Consider the following 18,912-nt stretch of genomic DNA (forward strand, 5'->3'; position numbering starts at 1 on the left):
TGAACATGACAATGAATTCACTGTACTAAACTGGCCCCCACAGTCACCAGATCTCAACCCAATAGAGCATCTTTGGGATGTGGTGGAACGGGAGCTTCATGCCCTGGATGTGCATCCCACAAATCTCCATCAACTGCAAGATGCTATCCTATCAATATGGGCCAACATTTCTAAAGAATGCTTTCAGCACCTTGTTGAATCAATGCCACGTAGAATTAAGGCAGTTCTGAAGGCGAAAGGGGGTCAAACACAGTATTAGTATGGTGTTCCTAATAATCCTTTAGGTGAGTGTAGAATTAACTCGGTGAAGTCTGGGAGCATGCATAAGAAGAGGGTTGGGAGTGGCCACCTATGGTATTGGTAGGTAATTGTTTATTATGGAAATGTGTGTATATGTAAGTTACATATTGAAGTAATTATTACTGTGGTTTGATTTCATATGCATAATTAATTAAAACCTTTTTCTAAATGGCACACTTCTCTAGAACACCATGCTAATAAAACAGCTTTGTATAACACTATCTACTGCAATGTCACTCATTTTGTTGGATTCAGTCTTTGCTCATATATGGCATATGCATTTGTAGTGGGTAAATAGAGCTGGGTTTGCTATGAGCAGGATTTTATCAAACAAACAAACTGATTTATTTTATTCCATCAAAATATCATCCAATGCTGTGAGCTGGTCTGGCTACCATTACATTGTGTGTGGAAATTGCAATTAACCCTCAGTAGTGAAATGTTTTACCTGAATTTTGTTAACTTAACAGCTCCTCTAATTAAGGTTTTTCTTTTAAATTATTATTTGTATTTCCTATTTTTACTTATCAGTTGTGTTCTGTAATATATTCTCTTTTGTTGATTTGGTTTACTGAAATATTCAAGGGGTGGTGGGGGGGTTGTACAGGGGAAGGATTTGAGTGTTGTGCAGGGATTAGGCATTCAAGCCTGTGCTGCACTGAATTGCTCCCCTGGTTCACAAGCTATTGTTCATTTTTTCCTGGAATAAAGAAACTAATATGGTTCATGACAATCCAACTCAACAGCATTCACAATGGCTGTGGGGCAAAAAAAAACATGTTAAAAAAATTCCAGAATGTGAAATCCGGACATCACAGACTATACAGATCTTCTCTTGTGAGGCTGTGGTGCTTTCTCCCTATACATTTTCTTCATTCGTACTGGACTATCCTACCAGCTTTGGGGAAACTAACATACTCTGCTAACCCTTTTGGTTCCTTACGCTCCCCATCCCCCCACCCCCATGCTAACTCTTCTGTCTAACTCAGCCGGGAGCAAAGGGAAGTGCCTGATCTGAACACTTCTCAAACGCACACACACAGAGCTGCAGACTGGCATTAGCGTTTCTCCATTAACCTCTTCCTTGGTGCCACTCTGCATTGCTGGTCTTCAATGGTTTTTGCTTGGCTGCTGCTTCCCCTGCATGATTATTGATTGCCAGCTGCCTCGTGTGCAGAAGCTTTCTCATGGTAAGTTGGCTTTCGTTATTTTTGTACTTATGGAGTGGTTTAAAAGGCATTTCCCTGCTATTTCATCCATGGCCATTTTTGTTGTTTTTATTTAGACCAGCATGACTTGAGGTTTCAATGATTCCGTTCTGTTCTGATTTTAAGTTTTGGTATGCTGATTGTGTTTTGGCCACGCGCTAACAAGTGCGGCCTGGGGATTGGGGGGTTGGGTACACTCTGGCAAAGGGGGGGAGTTGGGGGAAGCACTATCAAAGTGGCCAATTGGCTAAGTGCGATCCATGGGGGATGGAGAAGGTGGGGAGAGGTGCTGGTAAACTGCAGTCCTTGGAGGAGCGCTGGCAAAGTGTGGTCCTAGCAGGGCGGGTGGGGGAATGCTGGCAAGGTGTGGTAATTTTTTTTTTTTTTAAGTAAATTTCAGGCATTCTCTTGCTACCTCATTTGCATTTAAAGTGACCCCAAGTTTGAGAATCGCTGCCTTAGCCTATATTATCCGCTACTGGACACCTATCCAAGATGCTTTAATCTATAGCTTATTTTTTTCCATATCAAGCCTGCAAAATGTAAGATTCAATTCTGACATCTTTTCTATGGTCGACTACTTGGTCTTTTTTCATCTTTTGGTATCCCTTCAATAAATTCCTTTGTCCATCTTTGATCTGTTTTTCTTGCAGTGTGTCCAGCCCATTGCCATTTTAATATTTGTACTCTTTCAATTGTCACATTTTGGTTTATTCTCATATCCATTGATTTATTGTTCTATTCTTGTTATTCCAAGCATTTTTCCAACAGTATACTACTCAGCCATCCACTAGCACAAAATCGTAAGATTTAGGTATGTGTTTTACATTTGACAAAAATAAACCCACCACAGAGTACAAGGTTTGTAGTTTTCTAATAGCAGATGGGTCAAAGTTTTGTTATCTGTCCCAAGGAATCCTACCAGCTTTTGTCAGTAATAAAAATCTAAAATTATCACAATTTGGTCTTGGTTTAATTGTTTATTTGAAAGTGTTCTAGAATAATTTCAACTCTAATTATATTGTAAACAAATGCTGCCTAGTGCTAATCAAGGAACAATATAAATTCAGACAAAGCTTAAACATTGCATTGTCTGAATAAATTATTTTAACATTCTATTCTCGCGTAGCAACCATTGATTTATTTGTATTTGTGTTCTAATGTTCTAATTTCTCACCAGGTTGTAAGCAATGAACATGATGGATGGGTTTTCACTCACTTTACTGTCCTTATATTAAAAGGCTTTAGTGCTGTCTCGCGTGACTGATGTAAGCTATTAAACAGCACTGCATTGCGGCCTCAGCACTTAAAGGACTCTTTAAGGCTCACTTGTTGTGCTCGTGTTAGGAAAAAGTATTTTTGTCAACCTTCTCTAAATTTTTTGTTTAGTTTTAAAATAACATTGTATTTCACACTTTGACTACACAGAGTAAGCCCACATAAAATTGCAGTGAGGGTGAATGCAGATTGAAAATGTACAAATGGAGGTCAAGAATGTGAATGCAAATTTTAGAGTAACAGTTCTATAAAGGGTGTGAATACTTCTGACCAGAACTGTACATATTTATTGATCCTTTGTATAAGTTGTCTTTATTTTCTGGTTTCTTTTAAAGTAGCATTTAAGGGTTTATCCTTACTAGCAGGACAATGAAGCATTCATTCGTTCAAGCTGGCCGGGCCAATATTCTTTTTGCCCACAAACTGGTTCCAATACTCTTTTAAAACAATACCTGAAAAGTAAGAACTTTTGGATAAAATTAATTGGTAATATTGCTGTTTTAATTTGGAATGATTGTAGTGCAGGAAGATTGTTTAAAACATGAGTACATAGTTGGTGTGTTTCAACAAGTTTTGTGTTTTGTTTTTCAGAGCAGAGGAGTAAAATGAAGAACGCCACCCTTTTTTTTGTAAAGAGCAAAGCGAAAACCCTAAGAAGAAGCCGAAGACCTCCACTACGCAATATTCTCCATACCTCTTCCATTTGTTTTGGGCTCAATTGATGGAAATGTTACTGACTTCCTCTGAGGGACAGAAACACAAGACCCTGATTCACACTTTCTGAAAAAAAAAAGAAAAAATAGCAAACCCCCCATGAAGGGATCAACTCACCTGGCCTTTTGGATGTTTCAAAAGTCCAGTCTGTGTTAGTAAATATATGCATGTCTTCCCATCAGGCTAGCTTGTGATTTCTTACTTTCTCGTAATCCCCGCTGCTTTCCCCCAGTTAACACTTCCTGTAGCATGCAGAAGCATAGACGAAGCTCTGAGCACATCGGGGCATGCTTTGCCATGCTTTTATCATTCTGTGTATTGTTAAATAGGATAGAGTGAAATAGGATATTTGTATGATAACAGAAAAGCTGAGATATATATATTTTTTTTTTTTTTCTAGAAACTTTTGCAAGTGTTCTGAATAAAGACATTTAAAAATTAATCTGTGTTTTGTAAACTTTTGAACTAATGTCCTGGATCTTTTGTTTTCCTTCAATGTTTTTTTCTTACTATTATCATATGTCTGCTTTAAGAGTAATGTTGGCTGCATTTTCCACAAACAATGTTCTTTACTCACTACAAAACCGCATTTGTGTAAGAGTAAATGTAATCATTGTGCCATTATATAGACTTTGCACTCTTGAAGAAGGCGGACAGTTTTTCCTTTGTGGGGGGGGTGGACACACAGGCTGTGTGGTGGCGTTCAGCAGTGTTACAGGTTTAACTTTGTGTACAATTTGTCAATCAACATTGTTAGATTTGTAGAGGCCTTTGTTTTCAGATAGTGTGCACAAAAAACTCCCAAAGAAAGAAGGCTATGCTAGGATTTTTTTAAAATAGCTCATGAGAAATAAATTGTTAATGAATCATTGAACATGACTGGTGAAACTCGTTTTGAACCCTTTACACAGTAGGAATGTCATTCTCTTACTGAATCCTAAGTGACCTAAGTGTGCAGTTTGGAACTCTTTTGTAAACTGTAGTGTTTTTTGGAACAGTTGTAGGGGGGGAGAGGACACCTGTGTTTTTCATTATTATTTGTTATTTATTTCTTAGCAGACACCCTTATCCCTTATGTGGGTTACCATAAGGCCCTGTGGGATGTGGTGAGCAAGAGTGAAAACCACTGGTCTGGGTTACTGTCATATCTAGATCAAAATGAATTGTGAAATGCATTTATAACACAGAAGAGCCCAGGGCAAAATGTCCCACCTTATTTGACAATCATTGTGTGGTGAAGCAGGGAATTGCCCTGACCACAAAACAAACAACTAACACCCTTAACCCAAACATAATTTTCTAATTATATCCTGTTCCAAGTTGTTGTCAGAGCAATTCTTTAACAGGCTGCTGTTGATTTTTGGGGCCTGCTTTTCATTCTTGTGATAATAATGAGAAGCCTCATTACACACACATGTCCAGGTCACCCATAACTAACTGGAATGATAGAGGGCCTGTTTGTGCTCATCTGCAGGGTTTTAACTTCAACCTAGCAGTCCACGTGTGGCAGTTGAGTGTAAATAGTTACTATTGCCACTGAAATTAAGTTCAGGGTGATGTGGTTTGTGCTTGGGGTTTACATTTGTAATCGATTTCGACTTTGCCAGGAAGTGTACAGGGCTACAGGGCTAAACGCTGTTCAGTTGTCAGTTGCAGCAGCATGAAGAACGTGGAGGTAACCGGCCCAATCTTTAGCACTATCACCACATTAGGCTTTGAAATGTCTTTGTGGATGCGCTAATGATCAAAGTGAATGACTGCAAAGAAGATAAACATAGTATTGCCTGAATGTGTGTGTTTAAGACCAAGATCTTCTGTATCAAGTTTATAAAAGCCAATGGTAATGACCTTTCATCGGCTTAGTGTCACATCTAAAGGTTGGGATCGTTACAAATCTTAAAAGTGATTGCCCTGAAGCAGATTTGGAACTAACAACGGCATTCAGTTGGCTAAGTTGTTTATTACTTTTACAACATACCACGTTTTTCTTCTTTATTTTATGGTTGTTTAATCAAGGTTAAATGATAAATGTTCAGATTATCATCTGTGATATAAGTGTAAATTGCAATGTAAAGCATGTACTAGTTTCATTTAAACGGGACTTTTAACTAAATAAGGGATCCGTTTCTGGAGTCTTGTGCTTTTTTGGACTGAGTTAAAGGAAACTTCACTCATCCAGTCATTTTATTGTTTTATTTATGATAGTTTTTTTGTGTTAAACGTTTATGTAGAGCATGTCCACTCTTATCATGATTCCTCTGCATTTTACAGTGATTCGCCTTGTTTCCCATCCAAGTGCAGCGAATTCATTATAAAAGCATGGCAAAGCGACTGAAAGACAGAGTTGAGGGACATTAGTGGAAAATATCAAGGAAGACTAATGGTGGGGTGATCAATGAAGTCTGTGTGTACACTTGTACACTGTAACTTCAATAGTTAATCCTGTTGAAACCCTCCTTACTTGTCCATCCTGCAGCAGGTGAAATATTGGGAAATCTTATCTTGGGGTTTGATTATATCACCCACACCAAATGTAACCCAGTATAGGAAGAGAAAAGGGATTGTGGATGGTGAACTTCTAAAGCTGTAGACACAGAGTTGAAAATTAAACCTGTGCAGATCTTGAGGAGGTACACGTTGCTGTTATTGCTGAGAATGGGTGGCTCAAATAAGCCAGTTTAAGACCCATTCAAACAGATTTGCTTACCATGTAATGGAAGAGAAGTTAACGTCCTTGGTTGTGCGTAAAGGTCAGTAATTACACATGTTTTGTGTTAAATATTTGCTCCCAAGTATGGATATAATTTAAATTGTCATACGTTGCGTTTGTCTATAAGTAAAGCTTATAATGAAGCCATGATATTTTACATTGTTTTTGTAGTCTGAAGGTGGGTTTTGTTAGCTAAGTTAGAACTGTTTGTTCCCTTTAGTGTAAGTTGATGGGTTTTTTGAGAATGCTTCAAGCATTTTTGAGATCTCTAAATGTGAAAAGGGAGTGATATACTGGTTTGCTTCTGATACGTATTTTGTTTCCCTTCAGTTCCCAAATTATATTGAACACCGCTGCAAAATGTTGCTCACGGTGAATGAAATCTTGTGCACATTACATCAGCAACATTTAAGCATGTATGAAAGCAAGTGGTCCCTGGGACTTCCTAACTCTGCCTTCATTTTCTTCTGAGTGGATGTGGTGCCTGAAAATGCAGCTTCTGCAGAGGGATTTTTTTTTTCTTCCATTACCATGAAACATTGTTTTTATACACTCACCTAAAGGATTATTAGGAACACCATACTAATACTGTGTTTGACCCCCTTTCGCCTTCAGAACTGCCTTAATTCTACGTGGCATTGATTCAACAAGGTGCTGAAAGCATTCTTTAGAAATGTTGGCCCATATTGATAGGATAGCATCTTGCAGTTGATGGAGATTTGTGGGATGCACATCCAGGGCACGAAGCTCCCGTTCCACCACATCCCAAAGATGCTCTATTGGGTTGAGATCTGGTGACTGTGGGGGCCAGTTTAGTACAGTGAACTCATTGTCATGTTCAAGAAACCAATTTGAAATGATTCGACCTTTGTGACATGGTGCATTATCCTGCTGGAAGTAGCCATCAGAGGATGGGTACATGGTGGTCATAAAGGGATGGACATGGTCAGAAACAATGCTCAGGTAGGCCGTGGCATTTAAACGATGCCCAATTGGCACTAAGGGGCCTAAAGTGTGCCAAGAAAACATCCCCCACACCATTACACCACCACCACCAGCCTGCACAGTGGTAACAAGGCATGATGGATCCATGTTCTCATTCTGTTTACGCCAAATTCTGACTCTACCATCTGAATGTCTCAACAGAAATCGAGACTCATCAGACCAGGCAACATTTTTCCAGTCTTCAACTGTCCAATTTTGGTGAGCTTGTGCAAATTGTAGCCTCTTTTTCCTATTTGTAGTGGAGATGAGTGGTACCCGGTGGGGTCTTCTGCTGTTGTAGCCCATCCGCCTCAAGGTTGTACATGTTGTGGCTTCACGAATGCTTTGCTGCATACCTCGGTTGTAACGAGTGGTTATTTCAGTCAAAGTTGCTCTTCTATCAGCTTGAATCAGTCGGCCCATTCTCCTCTGACCTCTAGCATCAACAAGGCATTTTCGCCCACAGGACTGCCGCATACTGGATGTTTTTCCCTTTTCACACCATTCTTTGTAAACCCTAGAAATGGTTGTGCGTGAAAATCCCAGTAACTGAGCAGATTGTGAAATACTCAGACCGGCCCGTCTGGCACCAACAACCATGCCACGCTCAAAATTGCTTAAATCACCTTTCTTTCCCATTCAGACATTCATTGGCTTTGTGGTTGTGTTTTGTGTGGCCACACACTACAATATCTCATTCAGAGTGTTAAAAATGTATATTAAAATCACAAAAGCTACCATAAAAATAAATGTTTTAGATAATCTGAAGACTTAAAATCAAAATAAACTGTGCTCGTGGTTTCTCCAGTAATAATTCCAGCCTGAATACATTTTGGTCCTTAAAGATCATTTTTACATTTTGCCTTGTTCTTATTTCCATTAGTATCGGGAGTTATTCATCCCAATTCTCCCTTTACTGATCCTGTTAGACTGGCATGCTATTCATACTTACAGTGGGGGGAAAAAGTATTTGATCCCCTGCTGATTTTGTACGTTTCCCCACTGACAAAGAAATGATCAGTCTATAATTTTAATGGTAGGTGTATTTTAACAGTGAGAGACAGAATAACAACAAAAAAATCCAGAAAAATGCATTTAAAAAAAGTTATAAATTGATTTGCATGTTAATGAGGGAAATAAGTATTTGACCCCTTCGACTTAGTACTTGGTGGCAAAACCCTTGTTGGCAATCACAGAGGTCAGACGTTTCTTGTAGTTGGCCACCAGGTTTGCACACATCTCAGGAGGGATTTTGTCCCACTCCTCTTTGCAGATCCTCTCCAAGTCATTAAGGTTTCGAGGCTGACGTTTGGCAACTCAAACCTTCAGCTCCCTCCACAGATTTTCTATGGGATTAAGGTCTGGAGACTGGCTAGGCCACTCCAGGACCTTAATGTGCTTCTTCTTGAGCCACTCCTTTGTTGCCTTGGCTGTGTGTTTTGGGTCATTGTCATGCTGGAATACCCATCCACGACCCATTTTCAATGCCCTGGCTGAGGGAAGGAGGTTCTCACCCAAGATTTGACGGTACATGGCCCCGTCCATCGTCCCTTTGATGCGGTGCAGTTGTCCTGTCCCCTTAGCAGAAAAACACCCCCAAAGCATAATGTTTCCACCTCCATGTTTGACGGTGGGGATGGTGTTCTTGGGGTCATTCCTCCTCCTCCAAACACAGCGAGTTGAGTTGATGCCAAAGAGCTCGATTTTGGTCTCATCTGACCACAACACTTTCACCCAGTTCTCCTCTGAATCATTCAGATGTTCATTGGCAAACTTCAGATGGGCCTGTACATGTGCTTTCTTGAGCAGGGGGACCTTGCAGGCGCTGCAGGATTTCAGTCCTTCACGGCGTAGTGTGTTACCAATTGTTTTCTTGGTGACTATGGTCCCAGCTGCCTTGAGATCATTAACAAGATCCTCCCGTGTAGTTCTGGGCTGATTCCTCACCGTTCTCATGATCATTGACACTCCACGAGGTGAGATCTTGCATGGAGCCCCAGACCGAGGGAGACTGACAGTTATTTTGTGTTTCTTCCATTTGCGAATAATCGCACCAACTGTTGTCACCTTCTCACCAAGCTGCTTGGCGATGGTCTTGTAGCCCATTCCAGCCTTGAGTAGGTCTACAATCTTGTCCCTGACATCCTTGGACAGCTCTTTGGTCTTGGCCATGGTGGAGAGTTTGGAATCTGATTGATTGATTGATTCTGTGGACAGGTGTCTTTTATACAGGTAAGGAGCTGAGATTAGGAGCACTCCCTTTAAGAGAGTGCTCCTAATCTCAGCTCGTTACCTGTATAAAAGACACCTGGGAGCCAGAAATCTTGCTGATTGATAGGGGATCAAATACTTATTTCCCTCATTAACATGCAAATCAATGTATAACTTTTTTGAAATGCGTTTTTCTGGATTTATTTGTTGTTATTCTGTCTCTCACTGTTAAAAGACACCTACCATTAAAATTATAGACTGATCATTTCTTTGTCAGTGGGCAAACATACAAAATCAGCAGGGGATCAAATCCCCTCACTGTATGTGCTTAATGTCTTTAATAAAAATAATTATGGTAATCCTTACAACTGGGCCATACCCAAAGGATTACAATTAACAGCACAATTTAATTAAATGATGCATGATCCTTAACTTTCAATGACTGGCAGCTATCCTTTAAAAAAAAAACATTTTCGAGATGCATAGTGAAGGGTCAGGAAATGTCCTTGTGCAGGTTTACCTTGATCAGTTTACCCTAGGAGTTCTGCTCTTTAACTATGCTTGTTCCATAGTTGTGCCGTGGTGCAGCTTGTTACCGAAGAGATTTGTAACAAGATGTTATTCTCACAACTACCCGCTAGGTTAAGGAATTGGGATCATATCCACTCCCATCGTGTACAAGGCTGTATTCAGATGTGTTAACCCGTGTTTTCAACATGGAAATGTATGAAATAACTTATGTTGTGGGGGACATATTTGCCTTTTGTTAAAGGTCACTGTTCACATTGCCTTTAGTTCATTTTTGCAGAGCTGGCTGAATCAAATAGAGTTGTGCAACCCTCAATCCTCACCAATTACCCGGAAACACAGCCTCGATGTTGTTGAAGAGAAAACAATACTATCAAATGTAAACTGAGAGAAAAAGAGGAAATCACTAAGAAATCATGTTAATCATGTTAGGCAGGGTAGGAATTCTAAAATGCTGGCACTGCTGTGCAAATAAGGCATTCAAGACATCTATTCCAATGGAGTGGAATTTCTCACTGAAACGGGTTTTCTTAACCGCAAATACCCAGATTCCCCTCCTTGTGATGCTGTAAATTCTCCTTGATTGAAACCATCAAACAGAGCCTGTGGAAATGTATGTGTAGGACCACATCTGCCTGCTCCGTAATCTGGAGAATGAATCGCCATGACTCCATTCCCAGCTGACTCAATGTAAGGGTTTACAGTGGAGCTTGAAGTGGCTCAGGTTGCTGGTGTGTGTGTTTTCAGAGTTCAGCGGGAGCAGCTGGCAGCCATCTTCAGGCTGCTCAAGGAGAACCAGGACACCTTCGGGGAGATGACCGAGGGAGATGTGGAGGAACAGCTGAAGCTCTACTCCATTTAGAAGTCATCATGGTGCTCGGCTTCTGCTTTAACCATGGGGATGATACAGGCTAGGGAACACTGCGAACTCCTTCCAGTCCACGTTGAGCATTCTCAACCAGCCTAAACCCCCAAATTCTGTGTCTTGACATCAGGATGCTGATTACAGTCTGCTGTGCTAAAGGTCTGTGCTTTTTGATTGGATTGAAATTGAATCTTGTCTGCTTTTTCACAAACCCCCCCCCCCGCAGGTTAGAGCAGTGATGAATAATAAAAGTATGACAAAGCTACAGAGGTGAGGTAAATTAGTGTAAAGTGTAGAGGGAAGATGTCTGATCTGTGCTCAGACCACAATGGATGCTGAAAATAAGATGAAACAAAGACAAACTTTGACCCAAATGAAATCATATGCATGCATGCATCCTGATTTTGTTTTATTTATTTTTTATAAAAAAATCAACAAAAGGTAAATGGGTAAAAAGTATCAAAGCAGTCTTTTGATTTGACCAGTTAAGATCCTCAGAAGCAGGAACAAGCAGAGTATCCTTTTATTAGTTCTGAGTGCTGTTCCATGAATTAAGACTTTTCTCTGCTCACACTAAACTTCACTGCATCGTGAAGCATCTGCAAGGGGTGTCTGTACTGAGGCAGAATTAGAAAAAAAAAAAAAAAAAACTAAATGTGGGCTACACTTTATTTTTAATTACCTATAAGTTTTTGACAAAAGTTGTTATTTTTTTCATTAACTGATACAATAAAGAGAATAATTGCACAAAGGTCTTGCTTGTAGTTTTAATTTGTTAATTTAATTTGTTTTTCTGAATGTTCTCCCTAAAGTAAAATACTGATCTGTATGGGCCTTCCCACATTTATTATGATAGAATGAGTAAAAATAACAACTAGGGTGCTAAATTAATGGTTGGTTGTTTTGTTGTATTTCCATATAACTGCAACGCATGTATTTACGTTGCAGAGGCCTGTGGCCGATTCAAAAGCTCATCTTATCTTTCACATAGATACTGAGACTCTGAATCTCAGCCAGATCATTAAGCTTTTCTAGGTATCTGTTCAAGGCACATGGCTTAAGACCAAAAGTCCTGGGATCCTTTGTGAAAGGAAGTTGCCCTTCAACTGAAACAATGAGCATGTTAATTCATTAAGCATTACCCTGTTGCTTAGTTGAATATGGACACAGTAAAAGGGTAATCCTGTTCAATATTCATTTTTATGATTAAACCCAACAAACTGCTGGTCAATATTTTATTTGCCAATTATTATTAATTTGTGTCGGATCAAATCAGTAAGACATAAATATCTCTAATAATCTACTATGGTATAAGTCTTCATTGAATGTTATAAGAATTAATGTTTATCATTGGAATTAAGAAACAGTATTTAGTTTTGCAAAACTGTCATGCTTCATTTAAACATCCACGTTTTTATTTTAAAAGAGGATTTTGAATCCCATCCTTTGTCCCAGTGATGGTCACCCAGACAAAAGGAAACTCAAAACTGCAGAACCTGAAAAGATGAAGATTGAAAGAAAAAAACTAAAAACATGAGTTGATTTAATTTAATAATCGTTGCACATTAAAAACTTGTAACATTTTTAATATTTGCCCATGCATTAATACAGCATGTACACACATTAACTGTGCCCACAAATAAGTCTCATGTTTTATGGTTTAAAGATATTCTGCCTCTTCCATTCTGATGGATGTTTATTTTGATTTTTTGTATTTGATTAACACAACAGCAACCACGGGTGCAAACAGCACAAAATGCAACACACACACACACACAAACTGCAAACCAGCTGACCAAAATACTTTTAAAAGCAGAGTTCATGGGACAAATATAAATGATGACATTGCATTATTCACTTGACTAGTAATCTCGTTGCTCGTTTATTTTCACTATGCGTGCATTGTAGCCTTTGAAATACACTCTGAGATGCATAGAAAAGTGAGCACCCTTAATTAGCGTCCTGTTAGTTAACATAATTTCGCACTCCCTTATCACAATGTAACTGAAATGACGTGATGTTGCTGTCATGCCTGGCACTTCTGATTGATGAAATGGAGCAGGAGTGCGGACACTACTGCGTGCGCAGCACAGCGAAGTCACAGAAACACTTGGGCTGCGGTTGTGAGCAGATTGATAGCGCCGTGTTAGTTAAGAAGCCACAGTGATTATTGAAATCATCTTAATGTATAACATTGTAATTGTCAGGTTTGAAATATAGATATTATACAAATATTTTTAATGTGACCGTTTTGCAAATGGTCCATGTCTGCTTTGCAGTTTTATTTTTCCATAATAGGTTTATTTTTCATTTCTAAAAGTATTATTTTGTACTTGCTCACCACACACACACACACACACACACACACAGGCTTTGCTCTGGTGGCCCTAGCGCTTCCTCTATATTCGGCTGTATTGGACAGTATATATTGGCTAATTTGCCTAGTATGAAGATCAAAGCGTGCTTGTGTAGCAGGTCTCTGCGAATTGTTAATTATTAAAGAGTTATGGTAGCAACGGTGTTTCCCTCCTCCGACTGGGCGTTTATTTCACGTCGGAGCAAAGGTGACCTCGCCTCTTGAGTAGTCAGTGTTATCTAAACCTACTGATCCTACTGATATCTAAGCCCCGCTGATCATTGACATTTTGCTGTCGTTTTTTATATTTTAATGATGGATCTGTCCTTAAAGAAACTTTTCTTCCTCGTCGTGGTGGGAACAATGTCCTGCATTTTCTGCTATGGCTTCTTCTCCACAGAGCCGGTGCTTAAGATCATTAGGTGAGTTATGATTTAGGCTGCTGAATAGATGGTAGACCAATTAACGGCATTGTAACAAAGGGTAATGGGAATATCTGATGGGATACATTCAACGACATGAAGTAAATGCCGTTTAAAGTTTTTAAAACATTTAAATATCTATTACTTGTATTACTCCAAACTAAATAAATGTCACTTTTAAAATTTGTTAGTACACAGTAAATTCGCCAGTGTTGAAACAACTCCAACAGTGTTAATTTTAACACTGAAAAATTGTTAATATAATCTTCACTCCCCAGAGTCAAATGAACGCTTTCATCAGAGTAGGAGTGAAGAGTTAGAAACAAACTAAAACCACTCTTATATGTGTTTTTGTATTTATTATTTTATGTAAAATTGCACTACTCTCACCAGTGTTAATTACACTTAACAGTATGGGCTATTCAACACTTACAGTGTTTACTCTAAAATGTAACTCTCCTCGGTGTTAAAACATCGTCATTTTGTTTCTACATTAAATTGTACCCCTGTTGACTCTGCTTTTATAGATGGCGTTACCACAGGATTTGCTTCTATACACTCTGGATGATCAGATGCGTTCATGCCCAGCAGGCAAAATACATTAGAAACAACGTTGTTTCAACGTCATATTTCAACGTTGAATATACATTGAAAATTGATTGGATTTGCAAATGGAATCGACGTGGAATTTTCAACGGTGAATCGACGTAGGATCAACTTCGAATAATCTACATTAATTCCAGGTTAGATAGGCAACGTTGAAATTTCATTGAAAATTGATTGTATTTGCAAATGGAATCGACGTTGAATCATCAATTTTCAATGCATATTCAACGTTGTTTCTAATGTAATCTAATGTATACAACATTTAGTTGCAAATTGGTTGGATTTGCAAATAGAATCAATGTCGAATTGTCAACGTTCCTTCAACACCAATTTAATCAGCAAATGCAAACAACCACAGAAAGAGAGAGTGATGACAGAGAGTTAATCTGGGGGGAGTAGATAAGAAACCAACTAAAATACACTTTCTTTGTGTTAACTATACAAAAACAGTAGAAGAAAAAAAATTGTACAACTCCAAACATCGTTTTTTTGTTGGCTGAAATTACTTTATTTTCATGTACCCTGCACATATTGTGTAGAAAATAACACAAAATGTGTCATAGTACTATTAATACATTATTTATGTAGAATTTCTACACTGTATATTAAACCTGAAAAACAGATTTTAAAAATGCTATAAAAAATCATTTTTATACACACCTACAGCTTATCCAATATGTTTTATACAGGTCTCCAGTTTAATTAAAGTTGAAGTAAAAAAAAAAAAAAAAAAAAAATACTATGCACCGACATTTTTCAAATTTCATCAACGGTCACTGATAAAATATTTTAATTGTAGTTACTATTTTGATAATACATTTGATTAATGAAGGTTGGCTTTGGGGGGCCGCACCAAACATCCTTGAGGGCTGCATTTGGCCCCTGAGCCGCACTTTGGGATCCCTTGGCTGTGAAGCGCCACCACAAACAGATCATCAGACAAAGATTTAGGTGGGGGGTTAAGTTAGGGTAGAACATTCGGACAACACAATTATATTCGTGGGTAAAGACACATTTTACCCACAAACAGTAATTCCTTTACAATAATTAACATGTATACAATTATTAAGAAAAAACTATTTCAGGAAACTACCACAGTGCATTGTGGGTTTGGTAAGTTATTTGGTTTTACACCAGTACAGTAAAATCAACACTCTTTAGACACCCAGCATTAACACTGACTCTCAAGATGGTTTAACGCTCAAAGTATCAATAAAAATATAATCTTTTTAGTGTTGAACCAACACTATTATTAACACTGGGATTTCAACACAACATAAGTATCAAACAAATAACAAAACAGTAACAATACTAAGGAGAAATAAAAGAAAAGAAAAGCAAGTGTCTTATTAATATGATGCGGGTTGGTCTGTATTGTTGAAATATTAACGCTCAGCTTGTGAAGTATATGATTATATTAAGGTACAAGAAACAGTTACACTAGTTTACGTTGTAGTTATTAGCTTGGGCATTGATCACGGTTCGTGTATTGACGGAAATAAAACTGCATAGTAAACAACATGTATAAGCCTATTTATTTGCATCTCAAATACATAAAAACATACATACATAGTTACATATCCTACATACATGCATACATCAGCGTAAAGCACAGAGCTATTGTAATCTCTGTAATTTAAGTATATCTTTTCAAACCAAACCCTGTGTTTTTCAGCATCTTCCAGTGCAGAAGAAAAAACACCTGTTAACTGCAATGATCTCAGCGATGTCACGACTTTCCGCTCGATTTTATGACAGGCGAGTCGGCTACTGTCAGTACACAAAGAACACACGAAACAATTAATGTGAACTGATAGACAAATAAGCCATTAACTAAAATAAATAAATTAAACTAACCGACAGATTAAAGCACTGCACTAAACACACAAATCCTGTAACTGCGGCAGAACTCTTCCTGCGACGTCGTGCTCGTGTTTCTGCACTCACTGATGCCAGTCTCTGGAAATCAATATTACAATCTTGATCGGTACTTGACCATCTCATTTTAACAACTGTGTATTGTTCTAGTGTAAAATGTCATAGATAAATCTATAGATTTGAACATGTTTGTCTGAATGTAAAAAAGGCTGCTAGTTCGTCACTGTAATGTTATCATCATTATTTATTCCCTTCCTAAACTAAGAATTATTAACAAATCACATTATTCAATTTAGCTGACCACTTTTTCCACAAACGAAGTTAGAAACCCCATTCAACTGACACAATGCGCAGGAAAATAATTGCCTACAAATGACAGGTCCTTGCGTGTGGACGCAGAGCCTCAGCTCAGAAAAGCGGCGCATTTTTCCAGCACAACACGAGGTTGAGCCGCCTTTGAACAGGAACTTGTGACCGAAACGAGAAACGCACCGGCTTGAAAATAATATAGTCGCAGCAATTCTGAGTGTTACTGATGAACCAACAGGTCGGCGTATGTAATGCTAACTATTGTCACACATGTCAGATGTTATATACCAATAAATCATGCGAAATATAATATCTATATAGAGGCAAACGTGTTACCCCTCACACTGGGTTCGTTTCAAACGCAATCGGCTCGCTGTTTGCTGTGACACAGTGTATCCGTCTGCGCTGCTGCTCGCTGTCTTGTGTACAAACTGCGCAGCTCGTCACTCGGACTCGTGTTCTTGATTCACCTTTACATTTACATTTTACATGATTAGTGCATATAAGAAATGGCAGCATGACGCGACAATAACATACATATGACTACATTGTATTGTTTACTTTATATTTCCTATACACGTGTGTAAATTTGATGTTGTAAATTGCATTATGCTTAGAACTGTAGTGTAGTTTTGCACTTTGTATTGCCCTGGATAAGGGCGTCTGCCAATAAAAAATTAAAATAATAAAGACGGCAATACTACATGTAGTCTAACACATTTGACTACTTCTGATACAACCAAATAATACACGGGTGTGTTCACGTTGTGCAGAATGTGTGCAGATCTGACCAGCAAAGCAATTCATTAATTCAACAGTGTGAATAGTGAGGCATCCAGCTGTCTATTAAACACACTGTATGCAGTAATACAGACACAACAATAGGCTGCTATACTTGTGAAAATTATAATCAGTGTTGCGCTGCCGAATGGTGATTGTTTTGCCTATATAAAATTATAGACATTCAAAATGTGCCCATCTGCTGCAAATGTCACATTGTACCTTAAGTTAACCATTTTTAGTCATCTGAGCCAGTACTGTATGTTTTCAGAATGATCTTACTTGATATCAGGATTGTAGATTACCAGAACTTCCACACTGGACACATTTCCTGAGGGTAGACTAATACACAGAAATAGATGCAATATTTTCGTTGAAATGTAATACACACAAGTGTAAATGTAATGATAACGTGCAATTGAGTGTCTTATAGTGTTAAATTTAAATTTAAAAAATTGTACAAACGATCAAAAGTAAGGACAATGTGTGGTGTAGCCATCAGTAAGGTCTTAGTAAATAGTTTACCAATGGGCACAACACGTGTATAGACGAATGAAGCCAATGTTACACATTAGACTAGTAATGATAGAAACGTCTCCCCTCAGTGAAAATAGTTTGTAAATCTGCCTCTTTTAACAACGTCAAAAATTAGGACGAATCAATTCAATTATAGGCATTTCTGCAGCAAGTCATCAGTGTTTATATAGACCTATCGCTAGCGCCTAGCAATAACGGTATAACTAAGACCTAAACGTGTACTGGTATCACCAAAGTTTGGCTACTTGGACAACCCGACCCAAAACAACTAAATAACAATGACAGAATTTAAATATCATGCTTTTGCAATTATAAATATATGCTTTAAAAATTAAGTTTAAATATATTAACCGTTTAACAAAAACAAATGCAGCAAACCAATGCTGTCCAGGTAGCACGGATATATGGGCGTTCTCCAAAATCCTAACAAAAATGACGCAAATACCATGTGCGCATTAGCATTAAGTAGGAAAACTTGACGGGTAGGATGTTTCGACTGAACACCGGCAGTCTGTTTTCTGTGTGAATGCATCCTTGCCGGCAATTCAAACCCAGTGTGAATGGGGGGCAATGGGGGGGAAAAATCAGGCAAAAGTTCCAGCATTTCAGTGTGAATAGGGCTATACAAAGAGGACTAAAATGCAATGCTGTATTCAATTTAATATGCGCGCTGTTGATATGGGTCTGCTCCTCAGTGTCCACACCGGAATTCTGTTCACAGCATCCTGGGAGGATCGGCTCTCCTGTCGGGCTGGGTTGGCTCATTACAACATTATGAAAAGCTGCAGCCGGAGCTGGCAAACATCCTTATCCAGGGCGGCTTACAGTTATCTTTCAAGTCAGAAGCACTGCCCAAGGGGCAGGGGTTTCTGCGCACTTCCGTAGGAACCCGATCGAAAACGTCATTCTATCAAAGCTGCCATTGGCCCCTGCGCTCGTCACTCAGAACAGATCCCTTGCACGTCCTGTTCTATAAAACGTAACGTCAGCGCAGGTTCGTCCTTGTCACGGTCTCCCTTGTTTCTACCTTAGTTCACCACCAGAGGTCTCCCTCTCCCGAATACTAGTTTAGTGCTTCTCCTTTCCTTTATCCAGTCAAACCAGTCTTTCCACATTCTTCCCTACCAGGTGCACCTGTTCTGTCCTCCTCTCCTATCATTGGTCAATCCTTCATTCACCTCGTTCAATCCCTCTCTCCTTCACAGTACTTAAACCCCTCTGTTTCC

At 38.8% G+C, this 18,912-nt stretch overlaps 2 protein-coding genes across 4 annotated transcripts in view; both read left to right on the forward strand.

The window, feature by feature from the left end:
• Positions 1-11,520, forward strand: part of mxra7 (matrix-remodelling associated 7) — a 47,588-nt gene extending 36,068 nt beyond the window's left edge. For 2 of the 3 annotated variants that reach the window (XM_066704812.1, XM_066704815.1), the window contains one exon: positions 3,378-3,942. Coding sequence is in view for 2 of the 3 variants with exons in the window: in XM_066704815.1 (XP_066560912.1) it covers positions 3,378-3,390 (13 nt within the window). In the remaining variant the exon portion in view is untranslated. Of the gene's footprint in view, positions 1-3,377; positions 3,943-10,680 lie in introns of those variants that run through there. The other variant, XM_066704811.1, reaches the window with a different exon arrangement.
• Positions 11,521-13,343: 1,823 nt separating this feature from the next.
• LOC136750058 (alpha-N-acetylgalactosaminide alpha-2,6-sialyltransferase 2) overlaps positions 13,344-18,912 on the forward strand; it is a 32,054-nt gene continuing 26,485 nt past the window's right edge. Inside the window, exon 1 of the mRNA XM_066704816.1 lies at positions 13,344-13,576. Within this exon, the coding sequence (XP_066560913.1) occupies positions 13,467-13,576 (110 nt within the window). The 5' untranslated portion in view covers positions 13,344-13,466. The remainder of the gene's footprint in view (positions 13,577-18,912) is intronic.

This window comes from Amia ocellicauda, chromosome 5, assembly GCF_036373705.1.
Source record: "Amia ocellicauda isolate fAmiCal2 chromosome 5, fAmiCal2.hap1, whole genome shotgun sequence".
NCBI lineage: Eukaryota > Metazoa > Chordata > Actinopteri > Amiiformes > Amiidae > Amia > Amia ocellicauda.